The sequence below is a fragment of the Chionomys nivalis genome, chromosome 14 (genome assembly GCF_950005125.1).
Source record: "Chionomys nivalis chromosome 14, mChiNiv1.1, whole genome shotgun sequence".
Classification (NCBI taxonomy): domain Eukaryota; kingdom Metazoa; phylum Chordata; class Mammalia; order Rodentia; family Cricetidae; genus Chionomys; species Chionomys nivalis.
In genome coordinates this window covers 56,799,555-56,826,984 of record NC_080099.1, presented here as the reverse complement: position 1 = coordinate 56,826,984, position 27,430 = coordinate 56,799,555, and the positions used below count along the sequence as shown (strand labels likewise).

General features: G+C 42.6%; 1 protein-coding gene and 1 pseudogene across 1 annotated transcript in view; both read left to right on the top strand.

Annotated features, from left to right (window-relative positions):
- The window catches only part of Elp2 (elongator acetyltransferase complex subunit 2), a 35,778-nt gene extending 10,245 nt beyond the window's left edge, over nucleotides 1-25,533 (top strand). Inside the window, exons 4-22 of the mRNA XM_057788664.1 lie at nucleotides 327-480; nucleotides 860-937; nucleotides 2,535-2,599; nucleotides 2,807-2,873; nucleotides 3,476-3,619; nucleotides 4,841-4,936; nucleotides 7,184-7,284; nucleotides 7,473-7,604; nucleotides 10,712-10,858; nucleotides 10,996-11,184; nucleotides 13,377-13,446; nucleotides 13,877-13,972; nucleotides 14,125-14,182; nucleotides 14,736-14,808; nucleotides 17,747-17,939; nucleotides 19,804-19,925; nucleotides 21,780-21,913; nucleotides 22,476-22,583; nucleotides 24,501-25,533. Coding sequence (XP_057644647.1) covers nucleotides 327-480; nucleotides 860-937; nucleotides 2,535-2,599; nucleotides 2,807-2,873; nucleotides 3,476-3,619; nucleotides 4,841-4,936; nucleotides 7,184-7,284; nucleotides 7,473-7,604; nucleotides 10,712-10,858; nucleotides 10,996-11,184; nucleotides 13,377-13,446; nucleotides 13,877-13,972; nucleotides 14,125-14,182; nucleotides 14,736-14,808; nucleotides 17,747-17,939; nucleotides 19,804-19,925; nucleotides 21,780-21,913; nucleotides 22,476-22,583; nucleotides 24,501-24,675 — 2,202 coding nt within the window. The 3' untranslated portion in view covers nucleotides 24,676-25,533. The remainder of the gene's footprint in view (nucleotides 1-326; nucleotides 481-859; nucleotides 938-2,534; nucleotides 2,600-2,806; nucleotides 2,874-3,475; nucleotides 3,620-4,840; nucleotides 4,937-7,183; nucleotides 7,285-7,472; nucleotides 7,605-10,711; nucleotides 10,859-10,995; nucleotides 11,185-13,376; nucleotides 13,447-13,876; nucleotides 13,973-14,124; nucleotides 14,183-14,735; nucleotides 14,809-17,746; nucleotides 17,940-19,803; nucleotides 19,926-21,779; nucleotides 21,914-22,475; nucleotides 22,584-24,500) is intronic.
- On the top strand, nucleotides 15,141-15,240 carry LOC130887112 (small nucleolar RNA SNORA70; annotated as a pseudogene).
- Nucleotides 25,534-27,430: the final 1,897 nt, after the last annotated feature.

Here is a 27,430-nt window from a genome sequence, read left to right as displayed (position 1 = left end):
AGGGATTGGGTACCCATCCTTGTGTTTCTGCGTGCAGTGCACCTGGACTGCTGACCAAAGAAAGAGCCTCTAAGATGGTGTAGCTGAGAATGCCCTCTTGTCTCCGCCTCCCAAGTGCTGGGATTACAGATATACAGCCATCATGTTCTATCTACAGCCTCACCTTCCTTCTTCGAGACAGTCTCATTGATAGTCCAGGCTGTTCTCACACTCACAGTGGTCCTCTGGATCAGCTCCTGCGTTCCAGGATTACAGGCATGAGCTGCCATGCCCAGCTGTATAATTCTTCTGTTCTTGTAACACGTGTGTCATTCTTCCTGATTCAGGTTTTAAAAGCATTCCGTCTCCAAGGCCATGAAGGACCTGTTTATTCCGTGCACGCTGTTTACCTGAGTGAGCCACCTGATGTGGTGCATTCTCTGATAGCTTCTGCAGCTGCAGATTCCACAGTTCGACTGTGGTCTAAAAAGGGCGCAGAAGGTAGGTTTGGAGGCTTTGTAATCTAGGTAAAAGAAGTAGAAGCTGTGAAAGACTAACAGCTTACAAGAGCACCTGTGAGTGCCAACATTTCAAGCAACTTTGAAGTGTTACTCTAATATGAATGTTTCTTTTCTGATTTTTCAAAAATATCCCTTAACAAAACTATTTGCTTAAGTAAATTCCAACTAAGTCTTTTTAAATGAGCTATTTTTTTTTTCTCTGATCTTGTTGAAATTCAACATTTAATTACTCAAAGTCACCGAGACCTGGGGTTGACTTCTCCATCTCTTTGCTGACACCCTAGACTAGTGATGCCACGCAGCTTCTTTAGGTCGATAAGCTCAGGGGCGATTGTTCATGGTGAGTTTTTGTTTTTTAGTAAAATACCTTCAGACCTTGACCTTCGGGGATGCAACTATTCTGACTGTCTGCCTTTCTCTTTTGCCTGGAACTACTGGTGAGTGTCCTCCCATTTATTAAAAGAACAGCATAAGAAATGTTTGGGACCTTGATTTTGCATCTGTTACATTTGTCTCTCTTGTATTGGTGATCCAGCGGATGACCTCACACGTGCTCAACATCCCTCTACCAACGAATTGTACTCACAAGCCCTGTATCTAAATGCTCTTACGAAGTAAGCAAACTGGGCATTGAGATAAAGGGAGATAAAGACAGAAGGATCAGGAGTTCGAGGCTAGCCTGGACTACATGAGACTGTGTTTCAGAGACAGAACTACAGCAGATAAACTGAGGTGTTGATAATGTAACATTTATTACAGTATTCGAAAACCAAGTCTAGCCGGGCGATGGTGGCGCACGCCTTTAATCCCAGCACTCGGGAGGCAGAGGCAGGCGGATCTCTGTGAGTTCGAGACCAGCCTGGTCTACAGAGCTAGTTCCAGGACAGGCTCCAAAGCCACAGAGAAACCCTGTCTCGAAAAACCAAAAAAAAAAAAAGAAAGAAAACCAAGTCTAGCTCATAAAATTAGGGCAACTATTAGAAATTTTGGTAGCTGAGATTTTTTGCCAAATTGCTATTGCTACTCATTGAATTTTTCATGCATGTATATAAATACAATTTGGAAAAAGTAGTTCTTTGAGGGTGAAGATTGGGCTAAATTGAAAGGTACTTAACTGTGTGAGCTTCTCAAGATGAGAACTCTTCATGTCCTTCATGGTGAGTTTAGTTTGGCTTCCCTCCTTTCCCTGGAGGACAGGCCCTGCTGCTAGAGGCATGGCCAGGAAACTCTAGCCTCTCCTGCTCTCTGTCCTCTATGGCAAGAGCTGGAGCTCTGGTTCCATGTTATGCAAAGGTGGCTGGGAAGTGAGGTTAGTTTTGCAACACATACCTTTCAGTCCTCTCAGAGTTCCTATATTTGATTATGTGCTCTTTTGTTTTAACATTTAATTCATTCTTAAGCCAAATGTAAAATCCTTGAAGTCAGAAAACACATGTAAAGATATTTAGGTAGCAGCTGATGCTGGGCTCAGAGGGTCTTCAGTATTCAGCTAGGCTAATGGTTTTTTCCCCTTGGTCCACTGGCTAGTATTGTAGAAATGCACCGTACTTGTTTTTTCTTGAAATTTATTTTGGTTAGGGGACAACTTTTGGGAGTGCTTCTGTCTGTGCACTCTAAGGCAAGGGCTCTCTTGTTTATATACTTCAGGTATTCTAGGGTAGGTGGCCTGCAACTTTCTGCCAGTACTTCTGTCTGCCTCTCATCTTGCCGAGGAAGTGCTGGGATTACAGATGCACAGCACCACATCTGGCTTTTTTTATGTGGGTCCTAGGGATTGAAGCCTTCTCCCCAGTCTCCTCCTTGCTCTTCACTTGCACTGTCTTTCACTCTCCTTCTGTCATAGTGCTCAGATTGGGCGCACTGTCTCAGTACTTGCCATAACCTCCGATTAGAACTGTGTAGAGTGTCCCTTTATTCCTGGGGACAGGTCGGACCCTTTCGGCTGATCTGTGTGATGGTGTGGGGAGCAGAAGTTGGTTTCTTCACGCAGTGATCATAGCTGCGGTACTCACAACCATGCTGTTTTCCTCCCAGTCCCGGTGCTGTCGTGCGGTGCTGATGACTGCAGAGTTCACATCGCTGTTCAACGGGATGGCCAGGTAACTAATGTTTTTGTTAAGAAACTAGAATTGTGTTTTGCTTAGCAATGCATCTTAACGTAGAAATTTTAAAATAGTTGCAAAATTCCAGCTGTTCAGTGTTTTCAGTGCTGTTCTATCTTGTGAACGTTTAAACTGCTTGAAGATAGTGACTAGGCCAACTAGTCACTGAGGTATCACATACCTCACTGACCCTCTTCTTCCTAGTTTCAGAAAGTGCTTTCTCTCATCGGACATGATGACTGGATAAGAGGAGCAGAGTGGGCAACCTTTGGTCAGTATGAGATTTTATTAGAAGTGTGCATGGCAGGGACAGGTTTGTTTTCTTTGTGTTACATTGTCTACTGTCCCAGTCAGAAAAGAGACTTGAGAAGTTGTTAAGCATGCATCTGGAGATTAGAAGACAGCACTGGGGAGCAGGAACAGGGTTTCCTTTCAAGGCCCAAGATCACACTCACTGAGGCTTGGTGGCAGGTATCATTGCCCGCTGAGCCATCATCTCTCTGGCTCAGAAAAGGGGATTCTTAACTCTTGTTAGCTGTTGATTGGGTGGTGAAGAAAGGAATAAACTGATGCTTACAAGATGACAGTACTTGTCTTATTTGTATGTAGATGTTCTTGAAGAATTCTTCCTAGAACTTTGTGGCCTAGCTATAGAGAACCACCTGTTGTTATATACGTATTTATTAACATTGTGTATATATTTTTGCCAATGCCATTAAAAATGAATTCCAGCCAAATAAATGAAGGATAAGGAAGCAAAGTCTAATATTTTTGGATCTAGAAATATACACATCATAGATGAAAAAGTCTTATACCTAAATTTACTCCATAACACGGTTCTAAAAAGTAATGTAACATGTATTTTCTAAATAGGTAGCGACCTTTTCCTAGCGAGCTGTTCACAGGATTGCATGATAAGAATATGGAGACTGTATAGGAAACCACCGCTTTTGAAAGATGAAGGGAACTTAAGAACCGTAAGAATGAAGGAAAGTACTTTCACTGTACGACATGGAGGTGGGTGACAGTGACGTCTTTGTTGTGACATACTCAGCTCTGCTAGCTGTTTTATTTGTCTGGGTCTCCACACATCTGTGTGAAGGTTAGTCTTTTATTTTTATGTGAGATCTATTATTTTTCATGTTTGAAACCCTTTTATAAACTGTGTTAGTCAGGTCTTTTTTAACTGTTGAACGTTATGCCTACTGTTTACCAGTGACTTAATCTGTGAGATGTTGCAAGCATAGCCTCGGAAGACCTAAAAGGCCAATGTGGATTCTGGTCCTGTGGAGTACGTTCATAAGAGACAAGCTAAATTCTTTCTTTACATTTGAGTGGCATATGTAATCCAGATTTTCTTATAATGTTGTAATAGACTGGCTTGTCACTCATAGATCCTATTGGAGATATAGCTAGGCCAAAATATGAAAGTTTTCATTTCTTTGTTTTTAAGGCCTGTAATATGAATTTAGCTTCTCTTATTCATTTATGCTAAATTTTTAAAAAAGTTGATAGTTATCAAGTAAATAAACAAGGAGGCTGACTTTCCTGCTTGTGTTACTTATTTGTTTGGTTTTTTGTTTTTCTGTTTACTTAACACAGGGTATCATGTATTCCAGGTTGGCCTCCTTGACTCTTGAACCTCCTCCTCCTTATACCTTCTAGATGTTGTTGTATTGGAGAACTGCACCACATTGTCCTGTTAATGTCAAACTGGCTGTGCTGGACACACTCATTCTCTCGACTGAGTTAAAGCCCCAGCCCTTGGTTTTGCTTTAATACTACTTTTTTTTTGTGGGGGCGAGGGGTGTATGTATTTTCAGTTGTGCTGGAAATTAACTCAGGGTTTGCGTGTGCTAGGCAATAGTGACTGAACTACACTCACAGGCCTGATTTTTGAGCTGATATAAATTGCATGTGTGATATTTCAAAATGTAAATGTGTGGTTTTGCTTTTTAATCACTATGTAACAGCCTTTTCAGAAATATTTCAAATAGTAAAATATATTCTTTAATATTTACTCATGCCCACATAGAGAAAAATGTAGGGGAAAATTCATTTTTAGCTCTTTTTTTAGTGGGTGAGGTTAATGAAGTTTAGAATTCTTGTTCTTTTTGCTGAATCTGGATTATTATGTTTTGTTCTAATTTCTTGCCATAATTACACAACAGACTTGATTCTGCCAGTGTTCCTTTTAAAAGAGCTGTGAGGAAAGGGTGTCTGTCGCTTCTGTTGCAGATACTAGCATCACGTGTGCGATGGCCCTGGAGACCCTGCTGGCTGGACATGAGAACTGGGTAAATGCAGTTCATTGGCAGCCTCCATTTTACAAAGGTAGGAGGGAAGTAGAGAGCTCTTGCGTCCAGGATTAAATGTAACCGTGTTTTACATATAAACAGTATTACAGCTGACTGGAGGATTGCTTTGGGCGTACCTGAAGTTCATAACGTGAGGCGTTTGTAAGCTGGCCTGTGTAATTCCCGTGCTGACAGCTGCTCCACTGACACTGTGCTCAGGCAGGCTGACCGGTTATGTTTCTTTAAAGTTCCTGTGTGATTCGGGAGCTTAAGAAAAATTGAGTCATCCAACCATACTGGACCCTCACTCTTGGAAGTGTGGAAGTGGTGATAATGGGAGATAGTATTTGTGAGAAACACCTTTCCCTTGTTTCTTTTGCATTTAACCTCTGTCTCTGGAGGGGCAGGGTTACCCTCAGACTGCTGCTAGTATACGGCTAGTTCTTGTCCTTAGGAACAGCAGTCATTGATGCACAGATGACCACCGACCACCGCTCAGCTCTTGGGTTGAACACATTTGCCACAGTGTCTTCATCATTTTATCTTTTGTAGCCAGCTCCAATGTATGCCATGTAGCCTTGTCTAGTGATTTCTCTCTTTCCAACCCATCCCCTCTCCGTCTCCTGATCCATGTGCTCAGTTGTCCATTAACAGATGCCTGTACCTGCTTCCTGCCAGGTCATTGTTTCTCCAGCTCTGTAGCTGAGGGCAAACAAGCTGTACGATTTACTTTCTAGCAGCTCAAGTTTAGTTCTAAACTAAAAAAAATATTGGTGAGTATGATGGTGCACACATGTAATCTCACCACTAGAGAAACTGGGGAAAGAGAATTGTGAGTTTGTAGCCAGGCTGAACTACATAGTAAAGTCCCATTCCAGTAGAAAAGAAAGAGGTGAGCATGGTAATATATACTGGTAATTTAGCAGTCAGGAGTCTGAGATAGGAGGATTACAAGATCAAGGCTAATCCATCTTGAATAACAATACCTTATTTCAAACACTCACATGTATACACAAAATAAAAAGGAAGAAAGACTATACACTCATTTTTGCTAATTTGAAGCTGTGTTTCTACCAGTAAAAATAAGAAGAGGGACTTGAGAGAGCTATTTGACACCTTCTTTGGATTTTAAGGGTGCTTGCACTTACACACATAGAAACATAATTAAAAATCTTTAAGTAAATAAAGAAGAGGAAGCTGTTTTTTTGACTGAGCACTTACACCAAGACCAAGTCAAAGATATAGAAAGTCAAAATGGAATCACTAATTTCACATTTCCAAGCTCGAATGAAGCTCTTTGTTTGGCCTTCAAAGAAAGAGGTGGGAGTCAGTATCAGAGGCTGGAGGGATGGATCAGTTCTTAGAGTACCCCCTGCTCTTACAGAGACCCGAGCTGGTTCCCAGGACCCATGTCAGGCGGTTCATAAAGACTTGTAATTCCGGGGAATCTAATGCTCTTTAATGACCTCTGCATGCACAGCATAAATCTGCCAATACAGGTGAGCAGATGCCCTCACACATACATCTGTAATACATAGTTAAAATGTTCAGAAAGGGCCTGGAGAGATGGCTTTTGCAGAGGACCCAGACAGTCCCCAGCACCCATGTCAGTTCACTATAATCTGTTAACTTTCAACTATAGAGGGATCAGACACCACTGTACATACTCACATAGAGATGTAAATACATACATAATTCAAAATAGTAAAACAAATTTATGTTTAAAAATACATATTACTTAAAATTTTTGTATTAGAGAGAAAACCTCCAGCTTTTCTGTAGTTCAGGAACTTTAAAGCTTTCCTCCATTCTTCTGTAGAGACACAGTGCTAAGTTCAATGCCTGTCAGTCCTACGCATGTTTATTGAACTTGAATTTCATGTTTATGTAGTGATGGACAGCATTGTTGTCATTGACAAAACTTGGTACTAATATGTGCTCACCATTTTTCATTACACATGTACATATTTAGACATATAGCTATGTTGGTTCATGTTGCTAGCTTATTACTCTATAATACTCCATTGTCTGAATCAATCACAACTTGTGTATGTTAAAGGTAGATCTTATGGCTGTTTGTACGGTTTTGGAGACTGGTTTTCTGGGCTGGTCTTGACCTTAAAGCCGTTGTGCTTTAAGTGCCGAGGTTATAGGTGTGGGTTCTCACATCTGACTTTGCACACCTTTTGCTGTTGCCGTCAGTGCTATGCGCCCTTCTGTTTTGTTCTATCAGACTCAGACTCCGCTTGTTGATGGTTTAAAAATATCGGTTTTTACTCTTTAGATGGTGTTCTGCAGCAGCCAGTGAGACTGCTGTCTGCCTCCATGGACAAGACCATGATTCTCTGGGCTCCAGATGAAGAGTCAGGGATTTGGCTAGAACAGGTAAGGTGTGGATATTTAAGCAATACAAAATGGAGCTTTTTAAAGTCAGTATATCTACCCCAAATCTATATTCCTAGAGCTGTAAATTTTCTCTCTTTGTATACATTAAATGACTTCGTCTCTGGACTGCTTCTCTAGTGTGAGAATCAGACCTGTTGATTGATAACTGTTTTTCTGTTCTTGTGTAGGTTCGAGTAGGTGAAGTAGGTGGAAATACCCTGGGGTTTTATGATTGCCAGTTTGGAGAAAATGGGACCATGATCATCGCGCATGCATTCCATGGAGCACTGCACCTTTGGAAGCAGAGCACAGTAAACCCAGTACGAGCATATGGACTCCTTGCTGACTTGTGCTTTCCTTTTTAAAGATAGGTTGTGGTATTTAAACCAAGTTAGAAGTTTGGGCTTTTCTAAGAAGGAAAATGCAGAGTTGTCCAGCAGTGTGACAGTACTGAATGATGCCCAAATGTTACTCATGTGGGGCTGAAATGTGGCTCTGTGGCATTAGTCTAGTTTATGTGAGACCCTGGGTTGTCTGCCCTGACCTAAATGTTACTCATGTGGGGCTGAAATGTGGCTCTGTGGCATTAGTCTAGTTTATGTGAGACCCTGGGTTGTCTGCCCTGACCTTCCATCATGTACAGATGAAAGTCAGTCTGGATGCTAGCTGAGTTTTAAGTTTAATAAATAAATTAAATAAGAGTATTGACTGAAATGTGACTTGGATATTTTGAGTGTGTATCAGATAACTTCCTTTTTTTGGGTTTTTCGAGACAGGGTTTCTCTGTGGTTTTGGAGCCTGTCCTGGAACTAGCTCTTGTAGACCAGGCTGGTCTCGAACTCACAGAGATCCGTCTGCCTCTGCCTCCCAAGTGCTGGGATTAAAGGCGTGCGCCACCCCCGCCCGGCCTATTTTACATATTTTTATTTTGTGTATGTGTTGGTGTATAAGTGTAAAGGTTAGAAGACAACATAGACACAACTTTCTCCTTATACCATGTGGGTCCTGGGGATGAAGTTTAGGTCATCAGGCTTTGTGACCAGTGTCCCTATTTGTTGAGTCATCTCACTAACCTAGTAGCTTCCTTTCTAAAGTACATATTCATGGATTTGCATCACTTTTAGTTTATGGCCTTTGAAATAATCACCTCTGAGGTTTTAACTTCTTGTTTTATTGAAGACTTAGTCTTACAGCTTTCATTTGAACTTAGCCTTTAAGATTATTTCCATAGTTAAAACAACCAATAAATCTATGACAATGTTAGTTTAGAACTATTTTTTTTAAGGTGAATTCTGTTTCCTTAACTCAGACTCTTTGAGGGTGTTTGCAGAAGGAAAACATTAGATGAGGGAGAAGGCCCCCAAATCTGAAAACAGTTTCACTGTGCTTATGCACAGTATTTACCATGTGTGGGGTAGAGAGTTGATTTTTTTAAGTGGACTTTTTTTTTTTTTTAGAACAGTGGTAGATTGACCACAAACTGAGCCTGAAGCAGAGTGCCTGCATACCCCAGACCCAGTGCTCATGGTCTTCACTGACTATCAGCAGCCCACACCAGAGTGCTCCATTTATTTATAATCAGGATTAATTATTTAAAGACTTATTTTTAGGTGTTTGTGTGTGGGTATGTGCATGTGAATACAGGTGCCCAGAATAGAGGCCAGAAGAGGGTGCTAGATTCCTTGGAACTGGAGCTGTAGGCAGATGTGAATTGACTGGCGTGGGCTGGGAACTGAATTTGGGTAGTCTGGAAGAGCAGTACACACTCCTAACCACCGAGCCGTCTTCCTAACCCTTCAAGATTGATTTTTATTTATTTTTCAAAGATTTATTTTGTATGTGTGAATGAACATATGCTCAGTGTATGTGCAAGTGCTCACACTTGCCTGTGCACAGAAGCCAGGAGAGGGTCAGAGTTGAGTTGTAGGCATTTGCAGGATGCTTGGCTTGCTCCATGGGTGCTGAGATCTGAACTCTAGTCTTCATGATTCTTCAGCAAGCACTCTTAACCACCGAGCTGTCTCTCCAGCCCAGGGCTGTTTTTTTTTTGTTTTTTGTTTTTTCGAGACAGGGTTTCTCTGTGGTTTTGGAGCCTATCCTGGAACTAGCTCTGTAGACCAGGCTGGTCTCGAACTCCCAGAGAACCGCCTGCCTCTGCCTCCCGAGTGCTGGGATTAAAGGCGTGCGCCACCACCGCCCGGCTCAGGGCTGTTTTTTTTATGAGCAAGTAGGGAGTTGCTACGGGAGACTGTTCTAGTAATCCCAAAGTGCTGTCTGTGAACTGCAGCTTGTTGTAATCACTCCTTAGAGCTTAGCTTTAGAACCTGTATGACTTAGTTTAATTATTTATAGAACAAGTATGGTAGTTCATGCCTATAATTCCAGCACTTGGAGACAGATATAAAAACATCAAGAAATCCTTGCCAGCCTCTGGTGTGCAGAGCAGAGTTTGGGACCCTGTTTCAATATAACAGAAGAAAAAGTATTATTGACTGTATTATTGGGCTTGGCTTTAAACGACCTGCTAGTTGCGTAATCAATTTCATTTCCTCTCTTAGTTTTATTCCCTGTTGAGTTTATTAAAAAACGCTCTGGGGACAGGTACATGGCACACCCTATTATTACCTGTATACATGGTTGCTGTTGTGAGCTGAATAGGTGGACCAATTTGATGTCGTTCATTTTTCTGTCCTTTATATCCATAAATCCTTTAACATTTGTTTTGTTTTGAGACAGGGTCTCTCTGTAGCTCTGGCTGTCCTGGAGCTCACACACAGACTAGGCTGGTGTCGCAGAGCTCTGACTGCCTTTGCTTCCCTAGTGCTGGTTTTAGGGTGTTTGGTACCACACCTGACTCAGTTTTTTAAGTTAATATAGAAACCCTTTAGGTCCACACTCAAATTTAGTCTCATTTTACTCAATATTCTTTCTTCATTATGGAGTTTAATAAATACTCAGCAATCATGTAGTATATGCTATCACTGCATACTTCATGAGTATAAATTCAATTCTAATGCATTTGTGTGGTGGTCACTTTTATTTACCTGTTTTTTGGGAGAGTTGATAGACAGATAGTATCAGGCTGTCTGGACTGCTGGGAAATTTCCCATAAACACTGTTTCTTTTCTTTTTTTGTTTGTTTGTTTTTCGAGACAGGGTTTCTCTGTGGCTTTGGAGCTTGTCCTGGAACTAGCTCTGTAGACCAGGCTGGTCTCGAACTCACAGAGATCCGCCTGCCTCTGCCTCCCGAGTGCTGAGATTAAAGGCATGTGCCACCATCGCCTGGCTAAACTATTTCAAAGGATATGGTTGATTGGGAAACAATCAGCTCTTTTTATTTTATGATCTTGTCTTGAATATTTAGTTTTACAGCTTTCCTCTTGATGGTCCTTGTTTATCTTGGTATATGTTATCATTTTTATTGCAGAGACAGTGGGTTCCAGGCATTGTCATTTCTGGACACTTTGGTGGTGTCCAAGACCTAATATGGGATCCAGAGGGAGAATTCATTATCACCACTAGTACTGATCAAACAACTCGCCTTTTTGCTCCATGGAAGAGAAGAGGCTATCAGGTAAGATACCTTCCTGCTTAACTCAAGACCTTCTTTCCATTTGAAATCTCCTATGGAGCAGTCTCCTCAGCTCTTGAAAAGGACTGATTTTGAACCATGGACTCATTTTTATTTTATCTGTTGTGTTTTAACTTCAGGAGACTTGGCATGAGATTGCAAGGCCTCAGATACATGGTTATGACCTGAAATGTTTAGCGATGATTGATCGGTTTCAGTTTGTGTCTGGAGCAGATGAAAAAGTTCTTCGTGTTTTTTCTGCTCCTCGGAATTTTGTGGAAAATTTTTGTACCATTTCAGGGCAGTCACTGAATTATATGCTTTGCGATGTGAGTATTCCTCTAAATCTTTTATTTCCATCTTTTTCTTTCAAATTTAAAAAAGTTTGCTTCAGGCTGTAGATGTAGCATACAGGTAGGAAAGAAGTCATATCACATGTGTCTGGTTTGATAGACTTACATGAATTGTCACATGTAATGATGTAAATATTAAATACAGGCTAGAAAGATGGCTCAGCAGTTAAGAGCATTTGCTGTTCTTGCAGAGGACCTGAGTTTGGTTTTCAGCACCCACAATAGCTTAAGCATATTCCTGGCTTACTCATATCTTAAATTAACCCATTTCTATTAACCTGTGTATTGTCACGTGGCTGTGGCTTACGGGGGAGGGTTAAGTTCCATCCAGTGTTTGTCTCCGGTAGGGGCTACATGGCTTCTCACTGACTCCGCCTTTTTTCTCCCAACATTCAGTTTAGTTTTCCCTCCTAGCTCTATTCTGCTAAGCCACTGGCCAAAACAGATTTATTCATTAACCAATAAAAGCAACACATAGACAGAAGGACTTCCCACACCATCTAGCCTTAATGTAAATGTTTTGATAGGACTTCATTTATATTATAAGTACATTTTTATTTTTGTTTATTTATACCTGCTTTTTGCATAAGATTTGGGCTACTTGCAAATATATGTGAATTTTGTTCTAGAATACAGATTTTATTTCTTAGCATGTATATGGCCCATGGTTCTAGCATTGAAGAAAACAAATAGCATGGATTATAAGATGATAAAGTAGGTGATGTATGCCTTTAATCTCAGCACTTGGAAGTCAGAGGCTGGCAGTGTGTATGAGTTCAAGGCTAGCCTGGTCTTTATAGTGAGTTCTAGATCAGCCAAGGCTGCATAACTGTCTTAATAATCCAAATAAATATTGAGTAATAAATAATAAAGTACTGGAAATGAAGTGGGAAGACAGTTGGCTATAGAGAATGGTTCTCTTGCACATAGTGTCTGTGTATACTTTATTACTAAGAGTTGGGTCACAGGTAAAAGGTAGAAGAGAAGGAGAACCAGCAACCAAGGGAAGGCCAGAGCTGTTGGGGCTCGAGTGAAGAGGGAATGAGAGTTGAAGGCAAGTGTGCAGGGCTTTAGGTGGCAGGTACAGTTCATATTGTGCTGTTGAAAGAATGTGATGAAAAGCATTTTGTAACCAAGAGTATTGTGTGGGAGCCCAGAGATTAAGAGGGGAAGCCAGGAGCAGTGTGGGAAGGGCAGGAGAGAGCAGAGTGGCGGGAAATGAAGTTCAGCTTCACTTGGCAGCACCTCATGCCTCAGCTTTCTCAGTCGTTGAAGGCAGTTGCTTCTCTTCTGCTTGCTCCTGCTATTGCTGAGCAGTTGGAACGAGACCCAGAGGGAGCTCAGACTAGAGCAGGTCCAGGATCTGACCAGCTCTAGGAAAGGAACGAAGTGGGGTTTTCTGAGATTCCAGGAAAAGTTTAGCTCCAGACACATTTGATCCTGTGTGCTAGAGCACAGGTGTCCTGTGGCTTCAAGTGGTTCTCACTGATTTTGACTACTTGGTATTTGATATTGACTGTTGTTGGGTAAGCATCAGGCTTGCTTCTCACTGCCCTTCTCTACAGTGTAGAGTATCATGCAGCACTTCACACCCAGGTAGCCATTCTCAGACATTTGCTATTTTAAATTCCTATCACTCATGAGTCTAGTTCCAGCCTGTGTGTTAAAGTTGAATTGGTAAGCACTCAGCATATGGTTGAATACCATTTTTGATGGTTAGAGTATGGCTCACATGTGAGTGCAGAATCTAGGCAGAGTATTGTTTCTTCAGATCATACTTCACGAAGTTATAAAGTAGCTTTAAGTTATGTACATATGTCTAATAAAAATGACATGACCATGCTTTTTTGAGCAACATCCTTGTTTCAGGGACATCCCTTGAGACTTTCTTGGTGGGTGGAGTTTGACCTTGCATTTCAGCCAGGTGACTGGGTGGCTTACCTAGGAAAGAGTGCCTGGTGGAAGTGGGATGGTGGGTAGAGCCTGTCTGTTGGAGAGGGGTTGTTGGAAGTGGCACCTGTCAGTTCAGGAGTTGGAAAGATGGCAGACAGCCACACAAATCAGGCTCGAAACATTCTCAGCATTTATGAACATCACTTTTTTTGTGGTACTTGAGGTATCAGTAACTTTTAGTGTCTATAATGTATATATTGTGCTTTTAATTCTAGGAAAACAATGAACTTCCAGAAGGAGCCACTGTTCCTGCTTTGGGGCTGTCAAACAAAGCTGTCTTTGAGGGTAAGGATTTAGTCTCGAAAATTATTGAATTTACTTAAAATTTAGTTACAGATTTCCATGCACCCATTGCTTCTTTAGGCCTGTTCTAACATTTTGTAGTATCTGCTCTGTTCACATGTGGCCCACTGGCACAGTTGCAGTTTTCACCAGGATTTCACAGAGCACTCCAAGATTGTAAGCAATTTGAAGGGTCAGTTATATATGCCAGAAAACTTGTAAATACCTAGGTAAAAGCAAATGGACAGAATCCTTATGGAATTCATTCCTGCTTTAAGAGCTAGTTAGGAAAATACTGAAGTAGAAAAGCCTTTGTAGTCTCATGGACAGAGCTCTGAAATACACTATTTGGAAGGGTAGCTCCTCTCTGATATGTGGCTTTGAGACATTGTCATGGCAACTCCATTCATATGTCCGTGTTTCTCTAAACTAGGAGACCTGGTCACTCAGAATTCTGATGAGGAGGAGCTCTTAACTAGCCCTGCCTTTGGGTATCCCGAAGTGATTTTTCAGCCTGCTATCCTTTCTGGTAAGACATGACAAGCAGACAAGCTACGCACAGTCTGTACTCTGTCGCTGTGCACCTATTTTATTTTCTTGTGCTTTTATTTTCTATTTGGCTAAAATTGGAAAAAGACAATTGTATTAAAAATTTATTGTAGAATTAAAATTGTATTGCAGAGCCTCCCACTGAGGATCACCTTCTGCAGAACACCTTGTGGCCTGAAGTTCAGAAACTGTAAGTGAAGCTGTGGTTTTAGAGTCAGTCATAGCTTGAGGGTTCCTTTAGGACTTGACTTTCTCCTTCCCCTTCCTCCTACCTACATTTACCTCCTTCCCAATAGAGTTTCATAGGGGTGAGAATCAAATCTCACACGGATTTGTTTTTCTTTATGTTGGTGTTTATTATGTTTGTTAGTTGGTTGGTGTTAATTTCCCAGGTAGAGAAGTGTAATATACTATGTGCTTTTGTTTGTTATTCAACCAGTTGGTTTTTTCTTTGTTGGTTCCCATCAGCGTCTTTTCATGGTTGTTTGTTGGACTGGCGGGCATTAGACATGAAAACCTGTGTGTTAATCTGATCATTTTGATGAGTTACATTACCTTTGGAAGCTAAGGTTTTTCTTTGGTTTCTTACTTTTCCCCTGAATAGTTGCCTAGGTAAAACGTGATGTTCTTTAAGGAGTTGTATGTTAGGTCAAGGGAATGGTCTTTTTCACTTTGAAATTTTTTGCAATGTAAGAATAAATACATTGCTAATTCAGAAGGCATGTTTTCTCCTTAAATTACAGGTATGGACACGGCTTTGAGATAGTTTGTGTTACTTGTAACAATTCTAAGACTCTGCTTGCCTCTGCTTGTAAGGTAGGACATTTATGGTGTCTGTATGTTTTAGTTTTACTTGGTCATGGGTATTTGGGGTCATTGAACTTTTTGGAAATATGGCAGATATAGGCAATAGTCCACATGAAATGAGCCTTCCAGGTGCCATTGCCTGAACCTTTTTTCTTATGTTCTCTTTTCCTCATCTCTCTTTAAAAACATGTGATTAAATAGATTTTAAATCTATTTTAGCTACTCATTTATTCTTAGAGTTGATCTTTGAACAGTTTGGGTCTTGGGTGCTGATCCCTATGCTCACACTAAAAAAAATGCATATGACCTGACCAGTGATTAACCACTGAAGAAAATGTCCTCTGCAGCCAGTTAAGCAGGCCAGGTCTTTTCCTCACAGGAGCATGCAGTGACTGCAACAGCATGCTCCTTGTGTCATCATAAGGAACTTTGGAGACAGTTTTCTAGTGTGTGTTTGCATGTTTCAGATCTCATGCTGTCCTCAATCTGGGCTCCTGGCAGTGTATGAAGGGTGCCTTGGAGAACTTCCAGAACAGTAGTCAGGGGTCATATTGGCCAGGGCATCATGTCTACATCAAGCTGTAGAATAAAGAACATGTGATTGAGGCCCTGTGCAGGGCCAGTTCAGGTTCCAAAGAACTGAGGCTTCCCCAAGTTTAGTGCAGATGATCTTTGTGATCATTACAGCTTGAATGGAAAGGCATCCTGGCAGCCGGGAGCAAAGGAATATCACACAGTCATACGACACAACAAATGTCACACAAGAGATTTATTGGGAAAAAACAGGAGGGTGGCTGCCTCAATTTGGGTGAGAAACAGCAGCAAACTGAACAGGATACAGAACTTATACAGAATTTCTTGGGAAGTGGGTGGAACTTTTCAGGGTAGAGCTTTCCAGGGTGGAGTTTGGTGGGATTTTATGTCCAGAAATTGGGCTTTTTACTCTGTAGGATGGGGACAGGGTCCATCAGTAAGATAGTAACTAGCTTACAGTTTGGTCAGTCAGGCCGTTTTCATCCTAGCAAGGAGCTTGGCGGCATGTAGACAGACTTGCTGCTGGTGGAGAAGCTTGGAGTTCTGCATCCGGATCCATAAGTAGTAGAAAAAAAAGGCACTGGGACTGGCGTGGGTCCCTGAAACCTCAAAGCTCAGCCCAGTAATACTGTTCCCTGACAAGGCCTCACCTCCTAATTTCTTTCAGATAGTGCCATTTTCTGGTGACCCATTCAAATTTGTGCACCTATGGGGGTCATTCTCATTCAGACCAGCACACTCTGTGTGAATCCTTTAATGGGTGCTAAGTAAGGCTGTTTAAGTTACACAGTTATCCCTTGGGATCATTTCAGTAGCGCAGAATCACCAGTGATACTGTTTTTTCTATTGCTGTGATAAAAACCATGACCAAGGCAATTCTAGAAGGAAGGGTTTGTGTAAGCTTACAGTTCCAGAGGGTGAGTCCATCACTATCATAGTGGGTAAGTGTGTCAGCAGGTAGGCATGGTAGTCAAACAGCTAAGAGCTGAGAGTTCACATATCAGACCATGAGTCGGAAGCAGAGAAATGGGGAGAGTCTTTTGAAACTTCAGAACCTCTTTGCCTCCTTAGTCACTGAAGACCAAGTAGTCAAATGTCCAGACTATGAGGGGCATCTCATGCAAACCACCATGCCATCTTTTTATTCTTTCTACTGGCAATACCTTTCCTTCCCCAACCCCTTTGTATCTGTGTCTGTGTGTAACTTCTCGAAGTACAACAAAGTGCACCTAGATTTGTCTGCATCTTTCTTCTGTCTCACAGCACTGTGGCCAGTCCTCATAACCTAGAAACTAGATTTCCAAAATAAGGCATTCATTCAGATTTTATATCTTCTATTTTTATTCATTTAAAAAATTCAGTTAAAAAGGCACACGCCTTTAATTCCGACACTTGGGAGGCAGAGGCAGGCGGATCTCTGAGGTCAAGGCCAGCCTGGTCTACAGAGCGAATTCCAGGACAGCCAGGTCTATACAGAGTGACACTGTCTCAAAATAAAATAAATAAAATAAAAAATAAAAAAAACCCAAACCGGGGATTGGAGAGATGGCTTAGCGGTTAAGAGCATTGCCTGCTCTTTCAAAGGTCCTGAGTTCAATTCCCAGCAACCACATGGTGGCTCACAACCATCTGTAATGAGGTCTGGTACCCTCTTCTGGCCTGCAGGCATACACACAGACAGAACATTGTATACACAATAAATAAATAAATATTTAAAAAAAAAAAACCCAAACCAAGAAACTTTGCAACCTTTGACCTTTTGGCTGTTTTTAAATGTATTCTAAAGTTTCCATAAACAAAGTATTTTCTAGGTATTTTTTCTGTTGCTGATTGTTACTTTCGTTTCTCTGTAATTTCACACTATGACTTGAATCCTTTGAAATCTGATCTGGGTAAACTCTCATTTCAGTTGAAAAGAGTGGTGTGTTGATAGCATCTCGGTGACTCTTAGTTACTGGCTAATTGAGGACGGTGTTGTGATCTTCATGCTCTCAGCTTTCTTAAGTAGGATTGGAGGTCTCTGACTATACTTAGGGTATTTTCCTTTTTCTTTCAGTTCATACTTTGTGTTTTGAAACCCCATTGATTGATTTGTTTGTAACTAGTTAACAATGACTTCCTCTTCGTTAGTCTTACTTTTTATTGTGGAGTGACCCTCTTTCCAGTAATACTGACTCCTTGTTCACCAGACTGCAGGGAGACTTCTAAATTGTTAACCACGCACGTAGTATACATGTGGCTTGTTGTTATTACAAGTTCTAACATTCTCATTACGCAGGGTCCTTGGAGGCTTTTGTGGAGATACATAGATAATACATTAAAATAGAGCCACAGAGACACCACACTGTTCTTGATGTGTTGTTTGGGTTTGTTTCGGCTTCCATGTTGTTACTGTCTAATCTCTGTCCTGCAGGCAGCTCAGAAGGAACATGCAGTTATCATTCTTTGGAGCACAGCGTCTTGGAAACAAGTGCAGAGTCTTGCTTACCACACGCTGACGGTCACGCAGATGGCCTTCTCACCTGATGACAAGTTCTTACTGGCTGTTTCCAGAGATCGGACCTGGTCATTGTGGAAGAGGCAGGATGTGGCTTCACCTGAGTTCGGTAAAGCAGCCTGTGTGGCAAGGGTTATCAGTAGACTGTCATGTCCATTTTGTCCACATTTAACAGTTGTGAGATCAACAGAAAGGTAACAGGGCGGAGACAGTCTCCTAACTGGGAGGGCTCAATGCTCTTGGACGACTGGGGAGCACTTGGCTTTCCTTGTCAGATTCTATTTAAACCTTTTTTCCCTTTTAAGATTTATTTCTTTATAATTTATTTGTGTGTGTGTGAGGTGGGGGGCAGACAGACCGTTCCTCATGAGAATGTGAAAGTGATAGGTCCAAGGTACAGACGTACTGCAGATTTTGAATCTAGATCTTCTGAGCATGTGATGTAGTGTGGACCCACAGCTGTCATGATGAAAGCCACTACTCCACAGCCGCCTTGTGTGAGCTGTGATGTGCAGTGGACTAATGTATTAGATGCATTTTTGACTTAACAGTATTTTTATTCATGATGGATTGTCAGGGTGCAAAGCCACTGTAAGTCCAGCGCATTTGTTTTTCTTTGACATCACTAGTGATTTCCTAACTTGCAGCACTTCATTTTAAAAGTTGAACTGCTGAACTACTGAGATGGCTCAGCAGGTAAAGGCACTTGGCACCAAGCCTGAGGACCAAGTTCAGTCACTGGAATGAACATGTGGAGAGCCGGGCCCTACAAGCCCTGACATGCACTCGTGTATGCTTGTACACACGTGACCATACACACCCACTAAGTAAATAACAAATGTTAAAAAGAAGCACAAAAAATGTTCAAGTGCTGTCGGGCGGTGGTGGCGCACGCCTTTAATCCCAGCACTCGGGAGGCAGAGGCAGGCAGATCTCTGTGAGTTCGAGACCAGCCTGGTCTACAAGAGCTAGTTCCAGGTCAGACTCCAAAGCCACAGAGAAACCCTGTCTCGAAAAACCAAAAGAAAAAATGTTCAAGTGCTGTAGGTGATGCAGGTGTTAATTTGTTATATCGTCTTGGATTATGAATTGATAAATTTATTCTCTTCATAAGCAGTTACATATTCCATATAAAGTGTTGTATGGAGGGGCCGCGTGTTTGTCCCAGCCGCCCAGCTTGAAATAACCACATAGAAACTGTATTAATTAAATTACTGCTTGGCCCATTAGCTCTAGCCTCTTATTGGCTAGCTCTCACATCTTGATTTAACCCATTTTTATTAATCTGTATATCGCCACATGGCAGTGGTTTACCAGAAAAGAGTCTAACCAGTGACCTTCTCAGGTGGAGGATCCATGGCTTCTCCCTCACTCTGCTTTCTTCCTCCCAGAATTCAGTTCTGTCTTTTCCACCTACCTAAGTTCTGACCTATCAGGCCAAGGCAGTTTCTTTATTCATTAACCAATACAAGTAACACATAGAAAGAAGGACCTCCTACACCAATAAAGGTTGCCATTAGGCCTTTTGCTTAAATAGTAATGAAAAAAATGTCTTCCCTCCTCTCTTTACAGTATTTTCCCCTTAATATGAAAATCTGGCTACTTCATGTGTACAGTTAAATCACCCCAGACTTCTTTTTAGAATCATAAATTAGCCTTCAGTTGAATGCCTGAAAGATTTTTGTTGTCAGTCACCAAAGAGGGAGGAGACATGAGCCTTGTGCACATAGCCTTTGGTTAGGGGTGGGTTCCTGGCCTCTGCTGAACACTGAGTGCAGCTTGGGTGAAGTGCATTGTGGGTGAGTGCAGTGTGGGTGAAGTACATTGTGGGTGAGTGCAGTGTGGGTGAAATGACTCCGGAGTTGATATTGGTGGAGTTGGTATTGGCACCCAGACAGACGTTGCCTCAGGTTAGAAGAGGAGCTGCATGTCCTCCTTGGGTGTAATGTATGTGGGTTTTTTCTCTTTTTCAGACCCATTTTTCAGTCTCTTTGCATTCACCAACAAAATCACTTCTGTGCATAGTAGAATCATCTGGTCTTGTGATTGGAGTCCTGATAGCAAGTATTTCTTCACTGGAAGTCGAGATAAAAAGGTATTTTTTTTTTTTTCACTAAAAGATAAAATAATACTTTTTAAATGTTTTTGCAGGGGTTTTTTTGGCATTGACTAATGTGTGTGTGTGTGTGTGTGTGTGTGTGTGTGTGTGTGTGTGTGTGTATGTTTGAGCTGTATGTTTTTTCACACTCCCCTTTCTTTCTCCCTTCTCCCCTTTCATCCCCACCCTCACCCCCAAGCTAGGCGCTGGTGCTTCACGCCTTTAATCCTAGCACTTGGGAGGAAGAGGCAGGTGGATCTCTGTGATCTACAGTTATGCTTAAAAGCACATTATTCTGCCTTTCCGATATGATGTTTACAGATTAGTTCATGGCTTCTCCATTATATATGTACATTGAAAGGGTTTTCCTTGCTAAACTCTACAAATATATTTCTCTGAAACGTAAAGAGAAGACCTTTCGGTCAGTTTGTTTCATCAGCCCCAGCACAAAAGAAGGGATGGATCAGCTCTTGGTTAAGAGTGGGAACCAAGAGAATGGGGTGGGGAGACATTTGCTGAAGACACCATTTCTCATTTTCTGATCAATACTCTTATGAGAATGAGCTTTTTTCGTGGCTGTTGAGACAGCTCCAGCAATGCTCTCTACCTCATCGGTGCTGGGTTCAGATACAGCGCCTTTTTGTTTGGATTTTATTTTTAGTACAGGCACTGGGAATCAAGCATGGGTTCTCATATCTGTGTGGCAAGCCTTCAAAGACTGAGCTGTCTCCCCAGCTCCCATTTTCCAGTAGTAAAGGTTATAACAGAAGAGGGGCAGAATATGGCCGAAGCTTGGAAAACTCAGGATAAGTTAGGTAGCCCTCTGTGTTTGGATCCACCCTTCTCCTTGTCTGACAACTGCCCTTAGCTCCTGCTTGTCCCTCTAGTTTTGTGCTTTAAAATATTGTCTTAGGGGCTGGAGAGATGGCTCAGCAGTTAAGAGCACTGGCTGTTCTTCCAGAGATCCTGAGTTCCTGAGTTCAATTCCTGGCAACCACATGGTGGCTCACAGCCATCTGTGATGAGGTCTGGCGCCCTCTTCTGGCCTGCAGGCACACATGCAGACAGAGCACTGTGTACCTGATAAATAAATAGATCTTTCAAAATAAAAGACTGTCTTTTCTGAGTTTCCTAGTCCAGAACAGGTAGAATGTGTAGTGTTTCTTTTCGTCACCCTTCTCTTTCTAGTGGTAACTGAAAGGCCTAGCGACACCCAGGTTAAAAGTCAGTGTGGGCCTGCGCGGTCGTTCTCCCAGACTGTTCACTTCCTCTTGCTGGGTGCAGGGAAGCAGGTGCTGTCTGCCTAGCTCTCAGGGATTGAGTGACTGAAACAGACCAGTTATACTTGCTGCAGTTTCAGAAATGTGTGTGTCTCAAGGCCTGTGCTCAGAATCTTGCTTTAGTTCTGCATTTGCATCTTGTCCTTTTGCTTCTTTTTCCATTTCTTCGTGGCCAGATACCCTTGAGCCCTGGGCTCTCGGGCAAGTCTCATTTTTATGCAGAGTATTGTCAAAGTTCTGTCCTCCTAATAGCCAAATTGACTGCCTGAGCTTTAGATAGTATAGGAGACTGGTTTCCTCTCCAATAAACGTGTTGCAAGTTCTGAGGGTGGCATCTGTAGCCAGGACATGATGGCCAGGATTTCACTGCATTGGAACCATGTTGTGTATTATAGAACATACCAGATAACACTCTGCTCTCAGGGTACACTTCTGTAGCTGAGGTCTGAACCTGTGTCTGCCACAGTGTGACTTCTCTGTGATACATAAAAAACTAGAGCAGATAGTTTTCATCATCTATTGGGGTTTAAATGCACCACTAGAGAAAGCTTCACAATGTAATCTGTTCTAGGTGGTCGTCTGGGGCGAGTGTAATTCCAACAGTGACCGCACGGAGCACAACATTGGCCCCTGCTCTTCTGTCCTGGATGTGGGCAGTTCTGTGACAGCTGTCAGTGTCTGTCCTGTGCTGAGCCTACCCCACAGGTCAGTTTCTTCAGATTTGGTTGTTCAGTAGTATCTCAGTTTTTGTTTTGGTTTGTGGACCTCCCTGCAGCGTTGCTGCTGCTTTCAAAGTGCTTATGCTTCTGATAAGCATAAGCAGCCGGGAGGTGGTACACATCTTTAATTCCAGCACTTGGGAGGCAGAGGCAGGCAGATCTCTGTGAGTTTGAGGTCAGCCTGGTCTACAAAGCAAGTTCCAGGCTAGCCAGGACTACACAGAGAAACCCTGTCTCGAAAAACTAAAAAGATTTTTTTCTGAATCTTAGAATTTTGTGATGGGAACAGGAATGAAGGTTCTTGTTTCACATGTGACCGCCTTTCCTTCTCACAAGCAGCCTAGGAGAGCAGGCGTCGGTGCAGCCACTGGGAAAACTCTAGCGTGGGGACTCTGGAAGCTAAGGACAGGACCTTCATGCATCCTCTGCCGAGGGGAGGCTGGGGATACAGCAGAAGCAGTGTAGGTGGATGACACCGAAGAAGGACTCAGGCAGGTAGAGATGAGAGAAATTCATGCTGAACCAGCCTGTCATCTCCCTCCTTTCAGATACGTGGTTGCAATCGGATTAGAGAACGGGAAGATTTGTTTATTCTCCTGGAAAAAGACCAACCAAGAAGTCAATGACTGGACCCGGTTTATAGAAACAAATCCAAGGTATTTTCTTCCTACTCTGCTTCCATCTGATTAAATAGAAACGGGGCAGTCTTTGGTGGCATGTTTTGTGGTCATTTTCATGGAGAGCGACAGAACTCTGTCTCTACTTAGAGCCAAATAGTACCTCCTAACATGATGTTTGCTACTGTCCTGGACTCAGCGTTTAGTTTGCTCAGTAGGTTGCTGGGTTTTGTCATATTGCTTTTACAGACTTTATCCAATGGCTGCCTCACCTTACCTCCCTTCTCTCCTCTTCTTTGCTGTCTAAGACGTGATCTTTTGGGCCTGGTCCTCTTCCATCTCCTACATTCTAGGATCACAGGTCTGCACCGTCACACCCATTTTTTAATGTGCTGGGATGGAGTCTAGGGCTTCATACATGTGAGGCAAGCTTTCTGCCAGCTAAATTATATCCCCAATCCTAGCAGAGGTTATTTTTGTCTGCCTTTTAGTACATGTTAGTTGCCAGTGTTAATTGTTTTTAATCAGTGCCTAAGCTTTCAGTAAGTCATTGATAGCTTTCTGTCTCATTTTCTGAACTTTTCAGTCTTTCCAGTCTGTACTGTTTACACATAGTTTCAAATACTTTTTAAAGTGACAGTGTCATGGTGAGGGTGAGAGGTTAGAGAGAGCAGGTCTCACTCAGCCATGTCCTCTAGAGGAGCTCGTCTCTGTCAGTGCATGTCTGCCTTGTTAGTGTTCAGCTTGCTACAAAAGGGGCAGCCGTGACAGTCCATCTTCCCTCTGACATTTTTGCTCTTACCCTCCCCTTTCCTTTACTTCCTTCTGCCCCTGGATTGGTACTCAGACTGCTACTGTGGCCCCGGTGTGGGAAGCCAGTTAGCATGGGAAGATGTGCAGAACTCAGGGTTTTCGTTTGGCAGTTTCTTTCTTTGTTATTGTAATGATAGGGTTTGTGACTTGAAAGTAGTTCTGGATTCAGTACATTGTGTTATTTGGATAGCTGCTATTCTGATTACTAAATTTTAACTTTTTGCTGGTAATGCATTTCCAGAAATACAAGCAGGACTTTCAGATTGGCTTCCTAAGGGCCATGTCTTATAATTAACTGGTGAATTTTGTGTTGCTAGGGATTCAACTAGAGCCTTAAACATATTAGAAAAATACTCTACCACTGAGCTGCACCCCAGCCCCTCCCCCCAGATATCTTTCTTCTTCCCTCTTTGCTTCCCTCCTCCCCCTGTTCTTCATGTGGTCGGTCAGTCTGTCTGTCTGTCTGTCTGTCTGTCTTTTTGTCTTTTTTATGAGAGTCTTACTGTATATGTCTGCTTGGCCTAGAACTTGATGTATAGCCCATCCTGGACTTTAACTCGCAGCAATCTTCCTGCCTCTAATTCCCAATTGTTGAGATGAATACTTTCCTGCCCTCGACGTCATACATTTCTGTGACTATGAGAGTGTGTGTGTGTCTGTCTGTCTGTCTCTTTGTCTGTCTGTCTGTGTTTTATTAGTCTATGCTGGTCTCCTTGTTCGTGTACAGAGGCCTGAAGAGGTTCTCAGGTCTGCTGTTATATTTCACTTGTGATAGACTCTCTTGTCAAACTGGAGCTAGGCTGGTGACCAGCAGTCTTCCTGTCTACTCTGCACACAGCCCTGAGGTTACAGGAGTATGTAGCTAGTCTGGCTTTTTACATGGGTCCTAGGGATTTAAATTCATGTAATCCCGTTTGCATACCGAGCCATTTCTCCAGGTCCCTCCATATCTTTTAAAAATGTGTGTTATGTTAACATGTTAGATTTAAGGAAGAAATGAAACATATAAAAAATCCCACATCATTTTCTGTAAACAAGTAAGGGCTGTAAGGGTGCCCTGGTTACAACCCTGCAGGTGAGTTTCCAGTGGGGAATTTTGCAGGCATTGCTTGTTTTGACCTTATGATTTTTGTCTTCTTGCAGCGAAGGTCACACGCTTGGTATCAGAAGGTTATCCTGGAAGAACTGCAGTAGAAACGCGAGGCGGAACGAAGCAGACGCTGACTGGCTGCACTTTGCAAGCTGTGGCGAAGATCACACCGTGAAGATTTACAGGGTTAACAGATATGCACTGATTGACTTGATCACACCCTGTTAGTCCTGATATGTCTTAAAATGTGTGTTATGTAAATAGGTCCCCTTTCTTTACCTTCGTGATTGAATGAGTTTCCCTATCTGGGCCTTAGTCCTTCCACTCTCCAATGAAGGCCGTGGACGCTTTCCCTTGTTATGTAGTACACACACACACCCATCCAGAACCTTCTCTGTGCTGTCAGAGATGGTTGGATCTACCTTTGTGCGGTCCAAATTAAGAACATTTGTTCTTCGTGGCCAAATTTGTCTGATTTTGCATTATGTGGAGTCTTTAGTGCTCTGTCTGTTTTGTGTTATGACAAATGCTAGAGCATGGGTACTCGGTAAAGAAAAAGGTTTGTGTAGCTAAGAGTTCTGGGGTTTAAGAGCCTGGCCCTGAAATCCGCTTGGTTCTGGAGAGAGCCTTGTGGGAGGGATGACAATAATGAGAAATGTGTCTGGATTAGGGAGATCACATGATGGGACAGTGATGTGGAATTCCTCTCTGTATGCTGTGAATATGTTTTATGACCATTGGTTAATAAAGAAGCTGCTTTGGCCTGTGGCAGGGCAGAAGATAGAGATGGAAAAACTAAACTGAATGAATACAAGATGGAGTCAAGTAGACACCATGTAGCTGCTGAAGAAGAAAGACGCCAGAACCTTACCTATAAGCCACAGACTTGTGGCAATATGCAGATTATTAGAAATGGGTTAATTTAAGATGTAAGAGTTAGTTAATTAGAAGCCTGAGCTAATAGGCCAAACAGTGTTGTGATTAATATAGTTTCTGTGTGGTTATTCAGGTCTGGGCAGCCAGAAAACATAAGCACTCAGTTTACAAATGAAGCACAATTAATAAAAACTCAGAGAAATGGTTCAACTTGAAGATGCAGAAAGCAAAGCAACCAGTCACTGGGTCTTACCTCTTCCTCAGTCCAAAATGGTGATCCTGCCTTCAGGAATCTCAGAATCAGACAGTGTCTGAGAACTGTCTCCTCCTGTTTTATAATCCTCTCTAGTTCTGGGATTAAAGGCATGCACCACCTGGTTTCTATATCAACTAGTTTGGCTACTGGGATTAAAGGTGTGTGTTACCACTGGCTGATAGTAAGACTGACCAGTGGGACTGTTTTACTCTGATCTTCAGGCAAGCTTTATTTGTATAATGCCACTACAGGACAGAAAATAAAAGAGATTGCGGGAGGTACCACATCTGCTTAAAACCTTCTCACAAGAATGCTGGATCACCAGACACTAGACCTGCCTCTTCCAGGTTCCCCTACCTGTCAGTGCCACCACACTAGACAGTATGCTTCCAGCGTGCGGAGTGCAGAAATCTACACTCACACCACATCCAAAGAACCTTCTTTGGGATGCTCTCTTACTGGAGAGAGGAAGTAACAGAGGAGCCCAGCGTGTTCAAGTTTTACTTTTCCACTCCCTCTAAATCAGCACATCACACTGTGTGCTGTCTTGACCTCTTCCTACTGGCTACCAAGTATTCTGGAACTTGGCAGGCGCTATTAAGCTTGAGCTGTAGCTATTCTCCCTTGATTTAAAGAAAGACTTTGAGATTCTTTATAAAGCTTCAAGTATCATTTCCAGATATAAAGCTATAAATTAGGGGCTGGACAGTGAGCGATCTGAGTTTAGATGACAGCTGATGTCGTACGAGTGAAGGATGTGGGCGTGGGCTGGAGACATTGCGATGAGGAAGGCCAGTAATGGAGCTTGGGAGAGGTTTGGGCTGCTGCAAGGCTGGGACTCAACAGCCCTCCTGGAAAATGGTCATCTGGCAAATTGAGTGTGTAGAAGGAAGGAAAATGAGCGTTTCTGTAGTGGAAGCAGATGCCATTGTCAAGGTGAGGTTATCCTTCCCCTTATCTTAACCAGTCAGCTCACAGCACGGAATTTCAGACAGCCCAGTGAAGGAAATGGATGGTTTCTGTCTTGACGCTTTTCCTAAGCAGAGGAGAGACGATAGGATTCTTCCAAGTACATATTTGCCTTGAACACCAGGAGTCATACCTGTCCCCGGTGTCTCTTTGGTCTCTGCAGAGGAAAGTGGACCTGCTATTCATTCCAAAGGGAGAGAGTGAGAACTGAAGACTTTGCACAGGGGGCACTAAGTCTCCCTGGCAGCGTTGGGAAGTCCTGGGTGGGCTGCTGTTGAGCTGTTCTCAGCCCCTGCTGAGCAAGAGGGGCAAGACAAGACACTGCTCTGGGCAGTTCTTCTCTTTAGTGTGTGTCAGCATCACCTCTCCAGCCGCTTATGAACTGGTTGCTAACTGGCCCCGACCCTGGAGTTTTGCATTCGTGTGAAGCTGGAAGCCGAGACTATATTTGAAACAAACTCTAAGGAACACAAGTCTCAGTCTTGATGGCACACCTGTCACATTGTAACCTCAACTCTCAGCTCTCCCACCCCCACCTCTGCACCATACATCCACAGCCACTGGTCTCAGTTTCAGGGATGTTAGGCCCAGAGGTGGAATCTGCTCCAGCCATCTCCAGGTGACCGAAACTCCCTCAAGCTTCAGAAGCCCTGTGGCACAGCTGAACGTTTGCTTGAGCACACAGCTGCAATACTATCAATGACGTGTTTCGTATTGATGCCTTCCTGGAGTCTAAACTCGGAAGTGTCTTTCTGGGCTGGCCTCATGCACAACGATGAGAGTTCAGTTTTTGATTTTTCAGTGTCATTTTGAAAAGCCCATGGAATAGGTAGTGTGACCCCAAAAGCACACATAAGAGCGGGCATGGTGATCCACAACTAT